The sequence below is a fragment of the Microtus ochrogaster genome, chromosome 22 (genome assembly GCF_000317375.1).
Source record: "Microtus ochrogaster isolate Prairie Vole_2 chromosome 22, MicOch1.0, whole genome shotgun sequence".
Lineage (NCBI taxonomy): Eukaryota > Metazoa > Chordata > Mammalia > Rodentia > Cricetidae > Microtus > Microtus ochrogaster.
Window position 1 is genome coordinate 20,007,829 of NC_022023.1, and position 20,644 is coordinate 20,028,472.

A 20,644-nucleotide genomic window follows, 5' to 3' on the forward strand; every position below is an offset into this window, starting at 1 on the left:
TGGGACAAACAGAAATCCCGTATTTTCCCATCAAAACTCAGCATCTGACTAACCCCCCTAACCACACCATGTGCCCACTTCCTTGGTCCAGAACTGGGTGGGACATTTTGCGTAACAGCTTTAAGGAACCAGCTCACACTGGGGGGGAAAAGGTTGCCTTTGGCAACCATTCTACAAGGAAATGGAGTGGGTTAGACAAACACACATCCACGACACCACCCCTCACCAAATCCCATGTGGCAGAGAAAGTGTCCACGTACCATGCCACGTATATCACAGGCTAACCAACGGTTGTCTTCACGCTTTCAGAGGGAAGTGGCTGAAACTCAAATTGAAACTATAAATGAAAAAGCCGGGGCTGAGTCCTCCAGCTGGAAGTGCCTCCGGCAAGAACAAACCCTTTTGCTGTGAATATAGATTACGAGCCCAAAGTAACTGGCTGAAAGGCTTGATTGTGAGGAGGATTTTCAAGGTCATTGTGTGTGAGCAAGGTGCAGTAAGGAAGACAACAGAGCTGAGCGGAGGTCGTGCTTTGTCTACCAACATCGTTCTCATTTAAAGAGAATGACCAGATTATGGTGCAGATTTCAGAGGCTGAATGACGACAGGAAGGTACAAAGAACAGAAAAGACAGAACTCTAAGGTAGAATTTTCCTTCTGACAAAGCTTGTAGTGGCCAAAGTTTCCTCTGCAAAAGGGCAAGGCTTGCCCATCTCTGACCCGCATGGTAGGAGATCCCTCACAAGTGAGTGAGTACAGGTCTATAGTTCCAGCACGTGAGAGTGGAAGCAAGAGGATTCGGGTTTGAGGTTAGCCTCGGCTACATGAGGCTAGCCTCGGCTACATGAGGCTAGCCTCGGCTACATGAGACCCAGACTCAAAGAAAGAGAGTCAATTCAAAGTAACAGGGCAGCTAGCTCTAAGAGTACTATGCAACCCAAGTCATTATCACACTTCCTCCCCCAGCCTTCTTCAATGTGGGAAACTGAGGCTCTCTCCATCTTAAGAAGCCCTCTGTGGATGCAGTTTCAGCACAAAACCCAGTCAATGCTCCAAACCCCACACCAACCCCTAAAGAAACTTTGGTATCACCTCTGCTGTGCCACTAAGACTCGTCCGGCCACGTTACTAAAACCCAGCCACAGAGCATTAGATATGCCCACTGGTTAAGAAGTCAGCTAACCAGATCTTCAGTTCAGTTTCCTTATGCCTCGACCCAGTGTGCCACTGACCTGTCGGGAAGGCTTGGCTCCTCAGACTTCAGAGCACTGACGGGCAGATTCATACTCTTAGGACATAATCCCTCCCTCCATGTTGACCTCTAAGCAAAGGCCAGACAGAGATTAGATCTAGGAGGGAGAGGTGGTTCATTGTTGTTGTTTGTTTGTTTTGGGTGTTTTGTTGTTTTGGTTTGGTTTTTGTTTTAGGGGTATGGGATGTTTTGTTTTATTTTGTTTTGTTTGAGACAGAGGTTTCTATGTAAACCAGACTGGCCTCGAACTCACCAAGATCTTCCTACCTCTGCCCCCAAGTGCTGAAATTAAAGGCCTGTACCACCACACCCAGATGGGAGGGAGAATCTTTTACTGACTCTCCTAGTACAGTAATCGTTATCATTTATCCTTCTTTGGGTTTGTTTTTCTTTTTAAAGAAGGGGTCTTGTGTCACCCAGGCTGGCCTTGAACTTACTGTGTCGCTAAACTAGCTATAAACATCAATCCTCCCAGGGGCACACGCCTTTCATCCCAGCACTCGGGAGGCAGAGGCAGGTGGATCTCTGTGAGTTCAAAGTCAGCCTGGTCTACAGAGAGAGTTCCAGGACAGTAAGGACTACACAGAGAAATCCTGTCTCGAAGAAAAAACAATCTGATTCTCCTGCCTCTATCTCCTCGGTGGGATTACAGTTCACAGACAGACAGACAGACACATACATTTTACCAAAAAGAAAAAAGAAAGAACAGATAATGGAGGGTAAATATGATTGAAATGTGTATGTACATGCATGAAAATGTCAAATAAAACCCATTGTTATATAATTAACATATGCTAATAATGTTTTTAAATAATTGATGGAACCTAATATATATCCTTAAAAGACTATTCTTCTTTTTGCTAAGTAGGTCCTAGGAACAGCCAATTCTCAAACTGGACATCTGCAAGAAAATTAAGTAGGCAATGGATTGGACGGAGCACTCTATGCTGCCTGCATAATTACTGTTTATTAATGACCTCTCTTGATTGATTGGCTTCTGTTTTATTGTTCTCAGTGATACAATGTAAACTGACTTCTTAATCATTCACATTAGTAACCATTTACCCATATGTTCAGCAATGACTGCCCGTGAGCCGGCTGGCCATGCTGAAGGAGCATACAGTCCCCTCCAGGGTCTGTGATGACTGCCCATGAGCTGACTGGCCATGCTGAAGGAGCACACACCTTCCTCCAGGGTCTGGGTCACCAGTCTGGACTCTCTACCACTCTGCTCCCTAATGTTGCCCCTAGTCATAAGACACCCTTCTCGGGGCTGCACGTTATCCTTTGCTCAGTCCTAAGAATAACATGTTTACACCTTGAATATGTCTGCCTGGTCCCAGCACTCAGTTCTACCTAGGGCAGGCTCATCTACTGACAGAAGCTCAACTCACTCCCTAGAAATACATAAAGGGAGGAGGGGACAGACCCCTACAACGTTGTCATCTGACCTAACACAGACATGCCAGGACACATACACACACAAATAAATTAATTTTAAAATAAAAGTTAAAATAGACATGTTAACCTTGTGCTGCTGTTTGCTTACGACCCTGTGGTTCTAGCCTCCCTCAGCAGAGGTACCCAGCCAGGCCTTATGGGTAACACCCTTTGTGGGTCAATTACTTTTATTTTTATTTTAGAATTTCTTAGATAAGTGCTAAATTTCTATTATTCCCTCTCCCTCTTCTCCTTCCATCTCCCCTGTAAAATTCATGGCCCGTTTTTCTTTAATTAGTATTGTTAAATACACACATGCACACCACACATGCGCCTGATGACATCTGCTTAGTGTTGCCCCTATGTATGTTTCTAGGGTTGACCACTTGATAGTGGGTGACCAATTGGAGGCTCTTCCCTGGGGAAATCTGATTTTCCCTCTCTCAGCCATCATTAATTGCTTGGAGCTCCTGATCTAGCGGGTAGGGACTTATAAGATCTCCCTTCTCCACACTGGTGTGTCCACCTCTGCAGCTGCTGCTCAGATCTTTAGGTAGCAACAGTGCTGTGACTTCATGGATATCACATCCCTGTCACACACAGAGGACATGCTCTCACAACAGACATACTGGTCCTGGAGCTCTTACCATAATGCTTCTGCCTTCTCTCCTGCGATGTTCCCTGAGCATCAGGTGTAGGTAGGGGCTTTGTTGTAGGTCTACCAGTTGGGGTTGGGCACCCCCTGGTCACTTGTTCTCTGCATTTCAGACAGTTGTGGGTTTCTGTAATGGTCTCTGTCTGCTGCAAAAAGAAACCTCTTTGATGAGGGGTGTGGTGGTTTAGATAGGAACCTGCCCCGTAGGCTCATTTATGTGAATGTTGATCATTAGGGGGTGGGGCTACTTGAGAGGGGCTAGGAAATGTGGCCTTTATTGGAGTAGGTGTGGCCTTGTTGGAGGAAGTGTTTCATTGGGGGTGGGCTTTAGGGTTTCAAAACCTCAAGCCAGGCCCAGTGTCTCACTCTCTTCCTGCTGCCAGCAGTTCCGATGTCAAACTCTCAGTTCCTTCTCCAGCACCATGTCTGCCTCTGTTCCACCATTCTCCCTGCCATGATGACAATGGACTGAACATATGAAACTGCAAGCCAGCCCCAATTAAATGCCTTCCTTTGTACGAGTTGCCCTGGTCATGGTGTCTCTTCATGGCAATGGAACACTACGACAAGTGGTGAGAGCCACCCTGACCTGTAACTGTAAGGATAAGTATTTAGAACGTGGTGAGAAGTCACACTGCTCTAGAAAAGCAGCAACAATAGCTTCTCTGGGTTCCACGGCCTCCCCAGTTGTGGGTATTTGGCTAAATTTACAGCATCAGGCATGTAAATTTCCTGTTGAGAAAGTCCAATCAGACAGCTGTCAGGTTAGCACCAAGATACAAGTTATTTCACCTCTGGGGATGTTATGGTGGTCATAGTGATTCTGGGAGGCACAGTTGAGAAATTGGCTGTCTGCACGGCATTTTCCAGCACTGAGTCCTTAAGATAGAGGCTTCCAGGTCAGATCCAGCTCAATTCTTCCAAGTTCTCTATCCAAAGTACATGGAATCTTCAGTGATAAGGATTTACCTTCAAATTCTGGAAGGCAACCAAGGGCAATGGTAATAAATTTTTTAATCCCATGTCATAAGCACAATGAAAGTCCTGTTGTCTGTGCGCACGTCCCTGCTTTGAACTGTCAGATATGCAAAGGCAAGACTTCCCAACAGCCTGTCACTGCAATCTAATCTCCCTGAAGCTCAGGCAGAAACAACTGATAAGGCTTCACAGCATCCAAAAGCCAAGTCTAAAGAGATTCAAATCTGTTCCCAACCAAGCAGCAGCGAGAGACTGGAAACCCAAACAGCCATAGATGTACATCAAACACGACTAATAAGACTTGGCTTGCAAAGTGATATTATCCATTCCATTCTATTTCATTTGTAAAATCGGGTTGTACCTATTAAATTGATTTGCCTATTGGACTCTGTTCAATTGCTTGTAAAACACTACTTGCCCTAGTCTTTTCAGGTAAAAGTCTCCAGTGAACAGGAGTGATGGCTCAGAACTTAAGAGCTCTTTCTGTTCTCTCAGAAGGACTGATTTCAGTTCCCAGGGCACATGTAGGGTGGCTCATAACTGTCTGTAATTCCACCTCCAGATCACGGGGATCTGACACCTTTTGCTAGCCCAGAACCCACATAAGGTCAAGAGTTTGTATGTCTATGACATCAATGCTAGAGGGGGTAGAGACAGGACAATCCCTAGACCTCACTGGCTAGGTAGTCATAACAAGTCAGTGAGCTACAGGCTCACTGAAAGACCTTGTCTCACAAAATAAGATAAAGATCTGGAGAGTTGGCTCTGTGGTTAAGAACACTTGCTGCTTTTGCTAAGAACCGGATTTCTGTTAAAGCACCCACACTGATGGCTCACAATTGTCTGTAGCTCCAGTCCTGAGAGATCTGATGCCCTCTTCTGACCTCTTTAGGTACCAGGTATGTTTGTGGTTCATATACATACATGAAAGCAAAATAGTCATACAGATGAAAAAGAAACAAGAGATGTAAAAAGAAACAAAAAATAAGAAATAAGACAAGAAGCTGGACTCAGTGACACACACCTTTAATTCCAGCTCCCAGGAGGGAGAAGCAAATGGGTATCTGTGATTTCAAGCCTACCTTTGATGTGGGATTCCCCTCTGTATGCGGTGCATAACACTGATTAATAAAGAATCTGTTACAACCAGTGACTTAGCAGATAAGAGGTAGGCAGGGAAAACTAAACTGAATGCTGGGAGAAAGGAGGCAGAGTCAGAGAGAAGCCATGGAGCCGCCACCAGAGACAGACATGCCATAACCTTGCTGATAGGCCATGAGCTTCATGATAACATATAAAATAATGGAGATGGGTTAATTCTAGATGTAAGACCTAGTTATCAATACACTTAAGTAATTGGCCAAGCAGTGATTTAATTAATACAGTTTCTGTGTGGTTATTTCGGGAGTCTGGGTGACCGGGAAACAAACAAGTGGTTTCCTACAACATACCTTAGTCTGAGTTACAAGTTACTGGTCAGCCAGGGCTGCATAGGGAGACTCGGTCTCTAAACAAATTCATAAGGTGAAAAGAGATGGAGGAAGACACTTAACATCAACCTCTGGCCTCCACATACACACAGGCACACACACACACATGCACATACATATACATACACTCCTACATGAACATAAACACACCAGTACAAAATCAAAACTAAGTGATTTCATTATGTTATTAGCTTGTTGCAGTCAAATCCACCCAACGCATCTTCAGTCTTTTCTTCTACCTTAGCCCTAGTCCTCTAGAAGCAGAGCCTGAGATACCTCCCCCGGCTTTAAACTTGAGAAAAGATTGATCTCAAGGAAGGAAGCCAGGCAGTCAAAAATCCTCCGGCTCACAAAAAGCCACAGAGAAACACAGCAGGTCATCAGGCGGGTAGACTTGCTGAAGGAAAAAAGTGGATCAGGAGAAGAACATGGGAACGAGGAAAAGATGAGCTGGTCTGCCGGTTCCAGGGCAGTGATGGGACAAAGCACACGGAGAATATGGGCACAGGTGCACCCTGAATGGTGGAGGTGGTGTTGTGTTCTTCTTTCAGCTCACCCTGGATCTGGCCAAAGCAATCCTGTCTCGCCACTAGTCAACATTCACTCTGCAACGTGGGTTTTGTCTGAACTTACAGGTGCCCTGCTCCATACCTGTCATGGCGTTTGTGTTCACACAGGTCTGGAAACCGCGTTAACAAGAAACTCCGGACATGTGGATAGTTAGCCCAACTGCATGGCAGCAAAGGATGGGGCCTGACACTCCCAGGAACGGTGGCTGTTTGACCTGTGGATTGCTAGATGCAGTATAATCTAGAAAGTGGTTTGTAACCTTCAGAAGAATATTCAGTTCAGGGAGTCTAAGATAGTGCAGGCAGACAGCCTGTGTGGAGGTGAAAGGACATCACTAAAGGATGGCTGTTTCAAAAGCTATTAAGTTAAGTTGAAGACAGACAGACAGAGAACAAAGTCTATCATAAATGAGAGACGTCAGTGTAGATCCTACAGACACCAGAGAAGTAACAAGGGAATATCAGGTGTAGCTTTGTGCAATAAACACAACAGAAACAATAAAAGAAAGTTCTACTGGTGGGGAGCTGAGCTGACACAGCCTGAGGGTTTGGAACAAATAGGTAGCTGCATTTACAAACTGAAGAAATGTAGTTTGCAGCCCACTTCCCCACTTCCTAAATACCCTTCAAATTTTAAATCTTAAATCCACAAAGTCACTAGACTCAGAGTTAAACAGCAAAGTTCTGTAAGCTAGGATCTCAGCAGAGATTCAAATGTCAAACCTGACATGTCTGCAGGGCTTGGGTAGGTTGAATTTGCTTTTCTTTTTTTTTTTTCTTTCTTTCTTTTCTTGATTTCTTTCTTTCTTTTTGGTTTTCGAGACAGGGTTTCTCTGTGTAGCTTTGGCTATCCTGGGACTCATTCCATAGACCAGGATAGTCTTTAACTCACAGAGATCTGCCTGCCTCTGCCTCCTGAATGCTGGGATTAAAGGTGTGTGCACAGCACAACCCATTTTACTTTTTAAGTTTGTGTGTGTGTGTGTGTGTGTGTGTGTGTGTGTGTGTGCGTGCGTGCTCATGTGTATGCTGTGTGAGAGAGATAGAGAGACAGACAGACAGACAGACAGACAGACAGACAGACAGACAGAGAAATCAGAATACAACCTCAGTCCCTGCCTTCCACTTTGAAACAGGGCCTATCGTTGATAATGTTATTCTCTGCTTTACAGGCAGGGCTACCTAGCCCGTGTATTTCTGAGTATTCTCTCTCAGTCACTTGTCTCCCATCTACCACATCTAGATTTTATGTGGGCTCTAGGGATTCAAACATGTATAACTAAATGTTTATACAAGACATACTTTCCCCAAGAGCCATCTCCCAGCCCTTGTTTTAGTGTTTTTTATTTTTATTTTTTTTAAATATTTATTTATTTGTTATGTATACAATATTCTGTCTGTGTGTGTGCCTGCAGGGCAGAAGAGGGCACCAGACCCCATTACAGATGGTTGTGAGCCACCATGTGGTTGCTGGAATTGAACTCAGGACCTTTGAAAGAGCAGGCAATGCTCTTAACCTCTGAGCCATCTCTCCAGCCCCTTGTTTTAGTGTTTTTGAGATAAGGTCTCATACAGTCTGGGCTAACCTCAGACTCATTGGCTTGCTGAAGTTGGCCATAAACTTCTGATCCTCCTGCTTCACGAGCGTAACAGGCACAGAGGAATAGGGCCAAAAGCTCCCGTGAAGGGAGCTGAGTGGGTGGAAAAATCTGCAGAAGAATCCAAAAAGAAGCAGAGATACCCCAGCACCCCAGAAACCTTATCCAGAAGAAGACCCTGAAGACAGCGGGGTGCCAGGTCTTCCACAGGAGAGATAGCAAAGGTACATTTCTTCAGAGTCAAGAGACCAGCTAAGACAACACGCTTGGGTTTGGTAAATGGCCAACAACCACTGTGCAGCTGTGTGACCCCGCACAGTCGGGAACTCCATATGCTCGGGGTTGCTATTTGAAATTCCCCAATGTTTAAACGTTGGCTGAGAAAGAAAATACCTTGTGGGCCAACTAAAACACACCAGCAACCAGAGACAGCAGCACCCGACCAGTCGGCGACCTTTACTCAGAATGTTTTGCTTTTAAGAGGTGGGGTGTGGAGAGGGGAGGCTAGGGGGAGTTTTTGTTTGTTTGGGTGTCTTCTATTATTCTTTCTCTGTTTTGAGAGCCCAAATGCCTCCACTGCTGGAAATGATTTTACTTTCCATGATCCCTGGGGTACTGGGACTTCAAAGCAAAGGAAAGCAGCCCCCATCAGGATCCTCCAGCTTTCTCCAGCCCATCCCCCTCCTCCTGGAATCCTAAGATTTGAGGAGCTGGGATTCTCCCTCCTATAGGTTACTGCCTATACAGTGTCTGGTCTTCTGATGGAGGAAGGTCATTGGTTAAAAAATAAAGAAACTGCTTGGCCTCATAGGTTAAAACATAGGTGGGAGGAGTAAACAGAACAGAATGCTGGGAGGAAGAGGAAGTGAGCTCAGAGGCCATGCTCCCCTCTCCCGGGCAGACGCATGCGATGAAGCAAGCCGCCAGGTCAGACATGCTGAATCTTTCCCGGTAAGACCAGTGCTACACAGTTTATTAGAGATGGGTTGATCGGGATATCAGAATTAGCCAGTAAGGGCTAGAGCTAATAGGCCAAGCAGTGTTTAAAAGAATACAGTTTGTGTGTTGTTATTTCAGGTAAAGCTAGCCGGTGGCGGGAGCTGGGTGGCAGAATGCAACCCGCAGCACCCCACAACAGTCTTCAACTTTCAAAGCCCAGAGGTGATCACCATTTCCCTAGGGCAGGACTGACAGGGAGAGAGGAAAGATGTGGGCTGGGATTGTTCATGTTGCTGTGGGAAGATGTACCCCGGGTCAAGAAACCAAGATACAAAGCAACTGAGCCAGAGTTCCTGAAAGAGAGCGGATTAATTTCAACCTCCCAAGCCAGGCACGTAGGATCCTGTCATCTGAGTTTGGCTGTGACAGCCACCTGCTTAAGCTCCCTTGACTCAACCCAGTCTCATTCTCAAGGAAACGCTTGAATGGTACATGGATGAGATTCCTTGGAGAAAATCTAATCCTAATGGCCACATCCCCTTCCCAGAAGCTGGAGAATGGTCATGGTGTTACCCTACACTGGGTGAGTGCACACGAGCCTGGAAGGCAAAATGGGTTCCCTGGGAGGTAAAGGCAGAAGTCAGCCTCATGCCCTTAAATGCTGAGGAGTCTGTCAGAGAAGAGGCTGAGAGGCCCTCCACGGAGCCCCTCAGAATAAAGCCAGAGCTAGGGAACTTTTCTCCCCCACTACTCTCTCCAGGCACTTTGATCAGGTTCCGCTGAACTCCCTGCCCCATGCCCTGAGCAATTCAAGCCCCAGTCACCCATCCTCTGTGCATCCCCAGACAGGGGACTCAAGCTACAATTCTCAACAATAGTAGCTGATGGCAAAAGTGTCTCTTTTTACACTGGCTCAAACAGAAGGCAGAGAGTTTTCAAGGCATCCCTCTGTTCTCCAGGCCCCCCATCATGCAGACCACTTCAAGTTCCTTGGCAATGGAGGAAGAAGTGACCAACAAAAGCAAAAGCAAACCGCCACCCGCTGCACATCCAGACAGGAGTGGAGACTTCTTAGAAAAGGCTAGGAGGGAGTTGAATGGCTTCTTCAGAAAACTCTGGAACTGTGCGGAGCCCAACATATTGAGAAAGGAAAGAACAAAACGCACCTCTCCCCAGCTCCTGTCCATCCATCATCTCCAAGTCTCCAGGAGCTCTGCCCACCTCACCCTCCACGCCCACATCCCCGCCCCATATCCTCTGCACTGGAGTCTTTGCTCCTGGAAGTGTCTGCTTTCACAAAGCAAGAGAACATTGAGAAACAGAGCCACTTTGACTTCTAGCACTGTGGTCCAGTGAAGGCTTACCTAGCCTACACAAGGTCTGTGTCCCATCTCCAACACTGCAGCAAAAGGGGCAGGGTTAAAAGAAGGGAAAGAGAAGGGAGGGGAGGGGGGCGAAAGAAGCCATTCCCTTTCTGGCGGCTATCTAAGCTGATTTCCGATCTGTTAGGGTCACAAACAGTGCTGCGAAGACCCACTCACTATATAAACCACTTCCCTGGCAGCCCAGTGAGTTCCTAGCAGTGGAGCTACGAGGCAATTGCATTGCATTTGCCATTCCAATAAATATTTACTACATTGACTAAGAAGCTGTCACCAACTTATATGCACTACGTTGGCTGCTTTATGCAACTTTAAAAAAAATAATAATCATTGAGGCCAAGTCCTTTGTAAATAAACGAGGTGTGTGTAGCTTATGACCCTGGTGGTTGGAGGGTCTAAACAGCATAGTACTGGCTACATAGCATCACTGTGGGTGTGTATACTGGAAGAGATTACGTGACATGTGGAAAAGTCAGAAAGTGGGGACACACCAATCTAATTGCCTTTTTTTTATTACCATGTGTGGGGGTTGCAGGATGCCCCGGCACACAACTAGAGGTCAGAGGACAACTCCATGGAGTCGGTTCTCCCGACTTGCACAGGTCCCAGAGATGGAACTAGGGTCATTAGGCTTGTGGGCAGATGCCCAGCTGCTCGGAGTCCGGCCACAGTCTCAGCTGTGTCCCAGAATGCCCCCTGCTAGGGGACAGCTGGTTTGTCCACACTGGAAGAATGAACAGAAGTAGCCTCACCAATGCAGAGGGAATCAGAGTCAAAGACTGGTGTGCCTGCAGACAGGGACTCTGGAGAGGGCTGGACACAGACCTCCTGCAGTCTTCAGGGCTATAGCCTCCCAGAACCCCATGGCAAGGGCCAGCTCACCCAGCCCTGCCACTGGCTTCCTGCTCTTCTCTTCCCTTCCGTCTGCCCCCTCCCTCCCCAGCCGTGCTTCCTAGGATGGTCACCCAAATAATCCATTCACATTCAAATGCTACCCTAGGGTCTGTAACCTCGGACAACTGTTATGAATGCTGTTTATGAAGGGAGCAGGTTCCCCCGGAAAGAAGACAAGCAAAGGAGAGCGGAACAATGGCCAGACCCAGAGACCTGCGGGTGGACACTGTGCTGGCCACACCAGTGTCTCTCAAGCTGCAGAACAGCTTTTTGGTGGTGGTGGTGGTTTGGTTTTGTGTATACACTTGCATGGGACACATGTGTGTAGATATGCACATGGGGTGGGACTGGGGGGAGTGAAGGTCAGAACCTGTCACCAAGTGTCTTCCTCAGCTTCTCTTCATTTCTTTTTTAAGACAGGGTTTCTCTGCACCTTATTTGTTTTTATCTCTGTAAAACTGTTTAATTTGTGCCAGGCAGTGGTGGTGAAAACCTTTAATCCCAGCACTCCGGAAGTAGAGGCAGGCAGATCTCTGAGTCTGAGGTTAGCCAGGCCTACAGAGTGAGTTGTAGGACAGTCGGGGCTACACAGAGAAACCCTGTTTCAAAAAAAAAAAAAACTAACTAAACTGCTTAATTCTCCCTCAAATTCCATCAGTTTTTAAATATGTTTTTAGTTGAAATAGAATTATATCACGCTGGGCGGTGGTGGCGCACGCCTTTAATCCCAGCACTTGGGAGGCAGAGGCAGGCGGATCTCTGTGAGTTTGAGACCAGCCTGGTCTACAAGAGCTAGTTCCAGGACAGGCTCCAAAACCACAGAGAAACCCTGTCTCGAAAAACCAAAAAAAAAAAAAAATGTTTGTAGAATTATATCACCTTCTCCCAGTTCCCTCCGTCTAGCCCCTCCCAGCTACCCTTTCTCAAACCCCTCCCAAGTCTCAACTCAACTATCAGGTTAATAGCCGCTTTCCTTCCCAATGATGATTATTATTGTTAGACACACACCACCCACCACACACCACCACAGGCACACACCACCACAGGCACACGCATGGTCAGTCCTAAGACCATATACACACTAACAAAACTGGATTCAGCAGGTTGTATTTTTATATATTTGTGCATACACACACTAACATTCTTATTTTTTGTTCTGAGGTCTTATGGATTGTTTTTTTGGGGGGGTTGATTTGTTTTTTGTTTTGTTGTTGTTGAGATATAGTTTGTGTAGCCCTGGCTGTCCTTGAACTGGTTCTGTAGACTAGGCTAGCCTCAAACTCAGATATCTGCCTGACTCTGCCTCCTGAATTCTGAGATTTCTGAGCATAAAGGCCACCCACCCAGCCATTCACCTTATTTTTTAAGGTGGGATCTCACGGGGGCCAGCAAGCCCTGAGGAGCGTCCTATCTCTGCCCCCTCGGTGCTGGGTGACACATATTGTGCCTGGCTTTTCTCATGGGTCCTAGGGATCCGAGCTCAGGTCGCCGGCCCTTTCTTTTATGGTTGGTCAGTTGGTTTGTTTTTTTTTAATGTTTGAGAACAAACCCGAGGCCATGAGGATGGAAGACAACGAACAGCATTGACTGACAGATGTGTGTCATGGATGTACAGATGGAACCAAACCAAATCTCATTGTGAGCTACTGTTTTCCCTTGAGCCTTCTGTTCTCAAGGGGGCTACCAGTGTTTATTCTCTTTTTCTCTCTCTCCCTCTCCCCCTACTCTGTGTGTGTGAGTTTCACTGCAGATGGCGTATAGACTTTACACATGCTAAGCAACCTATGTCTGAGCTGTTTCCATAGCCCTTTTCCTATTTTTATTTGGAGACCAAGTTTCACTACCCTGCCCAGGCTAGCCTGAAACTCACTCTGTAGTTATAAGAATGCCCTTGAACTTGCAGTCCCCCTGCCTCAGCCTCCTACATAGCTGGAATTATGAGCCTGTATCACTGGGTCCTGACCTCTATTTTTAACTGTGCTGTTTTCAATTGCGGAGCAAGACACATCAAACAACTATCTCGTGAGGCCGCAATGTGAAGCTTTCACCCCTGCCCTGTCCACATTCCTGTGGGCCAGTGTGCCGACTGCCAGCAGTTTCATCTCTGACTGGGGCATCACAAAGCCCCAGAAGACCAGCAGGCATACAATCAGCTCTCAACCAAACCCTGCGAGTCAAGGCTGCCTAGTATCCATTGTAAGACTACTCCACCTTTCAGATCTAAAGGTGGGGTACAACCGGCATGTAAATACCCTTCAGTGGGATCACTCACTCCCCACCACACCCCACTTTCCCACAGAGTCGACCTTCTACTGCCTATGCTGGCAGCTGGCTTCATTGCACCCTTTTTGGGGTCGCCTTGTCCTACTTCCTCTGGCCCCCTTAGCTGTTTTCTGGGGAAACTCCAAGTGCCGCCGCCGCAGAGCCTCTGCTGAGGGGTACATTGAGCCCAGGCTCAAAACCTAACGGACATTGCACAGCTTCTGCACCGAGTCTATCAAGAAACAAAAACAAACAGTACTGCCCTGCTGACAGAAAGGTCTGCCTTCTGGTCCAAAGCAAATGCCCACAGTGAGAAACAGAAGGTTGCTTCAACTCTGAGGCCACATCAAGTGGGCAGAATGTGACTGGGCATTTCGTTCTGAGATATGAATTCTCCGACAGAAGAAGAAAGGCCAGCTTTGCCCTGGAAGGGAAGCCAGGCTCCCAAGCCCATCATTTCCTGGGATTCCGGAGTGCACCTTCCTCAGAGGGACACTTTGGCAGAAATGTTAGGGCTTCTTTTTCTTTTTTATTTTTTTCCTGTTTTGGAAGTGGTGCTTGCTGGAGCTCTTCTGTGAGGCCAGAGGTTCCAGCAGGTGCGCATAGCTACTCTAGAGCCTTGACCAGGTACCACCCCTCCTCTGCCTCCACGAAAGGTTGTTTCCTTCAGCCCAGCCTGCTGCTTCAGGTAGGACACCCAGAGTGGTGAAGGAGGAAGGGGACACCTGCCTGGTGACCAATAAGATGACAGGTTTTGCAGCCAGATCACCCTCACATCTGTGTTGTCTTTCGTTTCCTGCTGGTTATGGAACAGCCTCATTTAGCCCAGTCTGGTCTTAGATGGGCTGTGTAGCAGAGGATGACCTTGAACTCCTGACCTTCATGGCCACCGGGAATTACTGCTGTGTGCCGTTACACTCAGCTAGTCGATGGTTTTTAATCTGCCTTACTTCTACTAACATTTATCTCTCTAGTGTGAGTTTGCGTGAGAGAGACGGGGAGAGAGAGAGGGAGAGAGAGAGAGAGAGAGAGAGAGAGAGAGAGAGAGAGAGAGAAAGACAGAGAGAGACAGAAAGACAGAGAAAGAGACCGAAAGACAGAGAAAGAGAGAGAGACAGAAAGACAGAGAGAGAGAGAAAGACAGAGAGAGAGAGAGAGAGAATAACTTGTAGGAAATGGCTTTCCTTCCACCATACGAGTCCCAGAAATTGAACTCAGTTTGTCAGGCGTGGAAGCAAGCCCCCTCGCACAATGAGCTATCTCAACAGCTCCCCATTCACCTCACTTCTGAAGATCTGCCCTTGCTCTAGGCTCATTCAAGCACCATGGGTAATGAGGAATACATGCAGAAGCCTCTTTACCCTTCCAGAAAAGCTGAAGTGATGTCCAGTTGAGTTGGGGAGCTACATAAAGAGCATCCCATAGTGACTCTAATCTTTCCCAGACCCAGAGAAGGGCCAAAAACCACTGCCTGAGCCTGGGACAGAGCTGCTGTCTTCAGAGGCAAGAGTGACCAGGCAGTCCTCTGCAGATCCTTAGTAACAAAAAACCTGTTCTTTAATGAGGCTTCCTCATTTAGGGCAGGAGAAAACTTCAGAGCTATTATTAGGCAACAAATGGGTCTCATTTAACTGGCCTACTTTTAAAAAGCAACTTTGTTTTTTTTTATTTAATTAAAGAATTATTTTTAGCCCTGCATTGTAGCTAACGCCTGAAGTTTCGGTACTAAAGAGGCAGAGGCAGGAGGATCCTCCTGAGTATGAAGCTGGCTTTAGCTACATGGGGGACCAGAGGAGAAAGAAGAAAATTGTTTTCAGCACCAGAGTTCCCTGGAGATCATTTACTGAAGACACAAACATGATCTTGGCCCTGATGGCCAAAGTGTAGATTTTATAAGCTCAATCAGATGAGTCTGAAGGCTTTGTCCAGCTCTGACATCTGGATTTTGCTCTTGGTGATAGTGACTTGGCTGGTTTGGGATTGTTTTGTTTTGGTTTCTGTTTTGCATATGGAGGGCCTCACACATGCTCAGTGGCCTCTCCTCCACTGACTTCTACCCCAGAAACCATGACTGCTCACCCTCCCTTCCTCTGACTGGAGTCTCTTGGTGACATAAGCTGGATATCTTTTCTCCAAATACTTGGAATCAGAAGAACAAACAAAGTTTTGTGAGGTTTTTTTTTTGAGATTTTTTGAAGACTTATATATGCATAATGGGATATCTTGGGAATGAGACCCAAGTCTAAACACAAAATTCACTTAGAGTTCATATACATCTTGTACACACATGGTCTCAAGGGGATTTCATATCATCTTATTAGTGTGCCTGCATTTACCACAACGCATCACATTAGGTCAAGAGTGGAATTTTCCACATGTAAAGTATGTCATTCATGGCTCAAAGTCTTAAATGTTAAAAAAAAAAAAAAAGAAAAAGAAAGAAAGAAAGGGGCTGGAGAGATGGCTCAGTGGTTAAGAGAATTGCCTGCTCTTCCAAAGGTCCTGAGTTCAATTCCCGGCAACCACATGGTGGCTCACAACCATCTGTAAAGAGGTCTGGTGCCCTCTTCTGGCCTGCAGGCATACACACAGACAGAATATTGTATACATAATAAATAAATAAAATAAATATTAAAAAAAAGTCTTAAATGTTAGAGTATTCGAGATTCCAAATTTTCAGATGAAGGATGTGCAATGTGGGACTTGGGCCTGCAAATTAAACATCTTCATGTTATCTGTCTCTCTTGACACTTGAAGTCTTTGGATATTGTTGGGGACCATGAGAGCTCCTGCCTGCTTGCATTCAGCTTTCGCATAGATCATGCTACCTTCAGAAGAGGCAGGGACATCGTACATCTGCTATCTATAGGGGGAAGGGAACAACGTCCTCTACCAGTTCCAGATGTTAAGTCACTGTATGTCACTGGAGATCTTCCAGCTGAGTTCACAAAACAACTCATAACTTGAGGAGGAAGTTCATGTGCTGGGGAGGGGTGGCTTGGCACAGTGAAGGCTTTAAAACCCATGCTGGAGCCTGGAGAGATGGCTCAAAGGTTAAGAGCACTGACTGTTCTTCCAGAGGTCCTGAGTTCAATTCCCAGCAACTACATAATGTCTCACACCCATTTGTAATGAGATCTGGTGCCCTCTTCTGGCAGGACTGCATGCAGGACCATTGTATACATAATAAATAAATCTTTTAAAAAAAAAGACATGCTCATAAAATAAGATGGGAAAATTCATCTGTGAGTTTTACGGCCTACAAAATTTGCAGCGTGTCTTTTATGGATGCTCTTTAATGTTCCCTGCAAGGAAAATGAGCATAGACCCTGGGGAAAGTACAGGATGTAATGCTCCACCTCCTTACATGGAAACCAGATACATTTCCTCTCAATATTCAGAAAGAGATCTTTCAGGTAGGCAGGCACACTCAGGACCACACCGGGCAGTTCACCCCAGTTCCCCCTGACCTCTAGCTACACACCAGGGGAAGCTAACTACATCTGACTTGAATTCACTTATAAGGCCCAGGTGTTTGGGGGATTTCCTTTCCATATGTTTGTTCTGAGAAAGTGTGACCCCCCCCAAAGTTAGCACTGTTCTTGTCTGCACTGTTTGGCACGACCATGGAAAGAACAGACAGAGCATCCTATGAGTTTTTGTGGTATTCACTCTTGTTGATAGTTCCCAAGCCCAGAGCCTCTCACCTAACCGTGATCATAATTTTCTTAAGCCTAGACAAGTCCCCAGAGTGACTTTAAGAGACCACCAAGACACTCCACCACCAGGTTACGCTGCGAGTCTTTTCACTGCTGCATCTCCCTGTCCTTCGCCGATGGCAATGGAAGAAGAAATTGCCACACTTGTCATTGACAATGGCTCTGGCATGTCCAATGCTGGCTTTGCTGGTGATGATGCCCCTAGGACCATGTTCCCATCAATCGTTGGGCACCCCCAGCACCAGGGCATTGTAGTAGGAGGGGGCTTGTTCGTTCCTGGCTGCCCAGACCACAAAATAATCACTCAGAAACTCTATTATTTGCAATGCTGTTTGGCCAATAGCTTAAGTGTGTTGTTAGCTAGCTCTTATATCTTAAATTAACCCATTTCCATTATTTTATATTTTACCACGAGGTCCATGGCCTACCAGCAAGGTTCCAGTGTATCTGTCTCCGCCAGCGGCTACATGGCTTCTCTTCGATTCTGCCCTTTTTTCTCCCAGCATTTAGTTTGGTTTTCCTGCCTAGCTCTATTCTGCTAAGCCACTGGCTTAAACAGCTTTATTCATTAACCAATAAAAGCAACACATATACAGAAGAACTTCACACATCAGGATGTCATGGTGGACATGGGTCAGAAAGACTCCTACGTGGGTGACGAAGCCCAGAGCAAGAGAGTATCCCTGACCCTGAAGTATCCCATCGAGCACAGTATTGTCACCAACTAGAATGACATGGAGAAGATCTGGCATCACGCCTTCTGCAATGAACTACATGTAGCCTATGAGGAGTACCTGGTGCTTCTGACCAAGGCCCCACTGGACCCCAAAGCTAACAGAGAGAAGATGACACAGATAATGTTTGAAACCTTCAATACCCCAGCCACATACGTAGCCATTCAGGCAGTGCTGTCCCTTCATGCATCTGGACACACTACTGGCATTGTCATGGGCTCTGGTGATGGGGTCACATATACTGTACCCATCTACAAGGGCTGCACCCTTCCCCACCATCTTGAGTCTGGACCTGGCTGGCCGGGACGTGGCAGCAGGGCTACAGCTTCACTTGCCGACAGGATGCAGAAGGAGGTCACAGCCCTAGTACTCAGCACAATGAAGATTAATATCCTCGCTCCCCCTGAGTGCAAGCGCTAAGTCTGGATTGGCAGCTCCATTCTGGCCTCACAGTCCACCTCCAGCAGATGTGGATCAGCAAGCAGGAGTGTGCCGAGTCAGGCCCTCCATCGTCCACCATAAATGCTTCTAGATGGACTAAGCAGGTGCCAGGCATGAGCTGATTCTGAAGCATCAATTTGCCCTGGCAAATGTACACACCTCATGCTAGCCTCATGAAACTGGAATAAGCTTTTGAGAAGAAATTTGTCCTTGAAGCTTGTATCAAAAATCAGCACTGGATTGTAGAACTTGTTGCTGATTTTTGGCCTTACATTCAAGTTAACTGTTCCCTTGCTATATGTTTAATACCCTGTGCATATCTTTTTTTTTTTTTTGCTTTTTTTGAGACAGGGTTTCTCTGTGGTTTTGGAGCCTGTCCTGGAACTAGCTCTTGTAGACCAGGCTGGTCTCGAACTCACAGAGATCCGCCTGCCTCTGCCTCCCGAGTGCTGGGATTAAAGGCGTGCGCCACCACCGCCCAGCTCTACCCTGTGCATATCTTGATTAAGTCCCTAGTCAGGTAGCTCAGCCACTTGGTGGCTGGGGAGAGCATGCTGTGGAAGAGAAATCCCCAGCCTGGTGGATCTGTGTGAGCACTGTGCTATAATCTGTGCAGGTTATTAACTGATTGCTGATTTCCAGGATTTCTCGAGGCTGGGAAGGGTTCCTGAATCAGTTACCACTTCCATCTTACCGGTTTAACAGGGTGGGAAAGTTCCCGAGCCTTAGGACCCAGTTTCTGTTCTGGTGTTTTCCCTCCTGGCCACCATGGGTTGTTATTTGCCTTGAGTTGGGAATGTCTGCATTGACACCTGAAATGTATTCATTCTTCTAATTTATGTGAGGTTTTTTGTACTCAATTTAAGAAATGACAAATTCATGGTCAGTGAGACCATGAAGCCCTAGCAGTGTGTCACTATGTAAAGAAAAATGAAAGCATTGCAGGAAAAAAATGAGAGAAAGAGAGAGAGAGAGAGAGAGAGAGAGAGAGAGAGAGAGAGAGAGTTGTAATAAGAGCGGCAAGGCCGCATCCCACCACCCGGCTAGCTTTACCCGAAATAATTACATGGAAACTGTATTCTTTTAAACACTGCCTGGCCCATTAGTTCCAGCCTCTTATTGGCTAGCTCTTACATATTGACCTAACCCATTTCTAATAATCTGTGTAGCCCATGAGGTGGCTTACCAGGGAAGATCTTAACCTGCGGCTGTGTTGGGAGTGAGAATCATGGCGACTCCTTGACTCAGCTTCTTTCTCCCAGCCTTCTGTTCTGTTTACTCTGCCTACCTAATTTTATGTCCTATTAAAGGGCCAAGGCAGTCTCTTTATTTAACCGATGGAATTAACACAAAACAGAAGACTCTTCCCCATCAAGAGAGAGAGAAGTGCCACCAAGAAAACCGGGTGGGCAGAGAGCAGAGAACCCCGCTCTGGTGAGTCTGTGCCAATACCCACACCGCTCTCCACCCCTCCACCTCCCTCATTTCCCCCAGCCAAGGCCTCACAAAGCTGCTGCTTCTTGTGTTCTCTGACTGGGTGAAGGGCAGCGACATCTCTTAATCTAGTCTCCACCTTAGTATCTGAACCTGGAGCTCACCAGTTGGCTAGACTGGCGAACTCGTAGGCTCCACACCCGTCCCCAGCCTCAGCCCGAGAGTTTCAGACATGCACCACTGTCTGGCTTCTGAATGAGTGCTTCAGATCCAAACTCAGGTCCTCATTCTTGTGTGACAGGCACTTGGCTGACTGAGCCACCAGCTTGGGTTTTTTGGTTTTGTTTTTATGTTTTTGAGATGATGTTTTCCATTGGTCTGGAACTCGACAAGGTAGCTAGTATTGCTGGCCAGGGAACCCCAAAGGACCACCCACCTCTGCCTCCTTGGCACTGAGATTGTAAACACATGCCACCACACCTGGCTTTTACACTGACGGTCAAACTTGGGTGTTCCTGCTCTTGGGGCAAGAACATTGACTGAGCCCTCTCCCTAGCTCTTGAAGTTTCCTTTGACGTCAAACAGACCACTGTCCTTCACCCACCTAATCCTCTCGGAGATAGCAGAGGACATCAGGATGCGCACTGAGTGATTTTAAGTGCGTATTCTTCACACGGTGGTCCATGGGAGTGATGCCCGTGGATCTGCGGAAGAGGCATTTTTCCATTCCTCCCTAGTTCCACAGTTTTAGCTCTGACCTCCATTTCTGCCCTGGTCTGGAGGAAGGCCATTTCTATATAGACTCCAGCACCACCCTCTCTCTCACTCTCCTTACTCATTTATGGAAAGCCACAATC

General features: G+C 46.7%; 1 protein-coding gene across 1 annotated transcript; it reads left to right on the plus strand.

Annotated features, from left to right (window-relative positions):
* The first annotated feature begins 17,294 nt into the window (after positions 1-17,294).
* Positions 17,295-18,332, plus strand: LOC101981205 (actin-like). The gene is given in 2 exon segments (XM_013350208.2): positions 17,295-17,429; positions 17,793-18,332. Coding segments are annotated over 2 exon segments (675 nt in total).
* Positions 18,333-20,644: the final 2,312 nt, after the last annotated feature.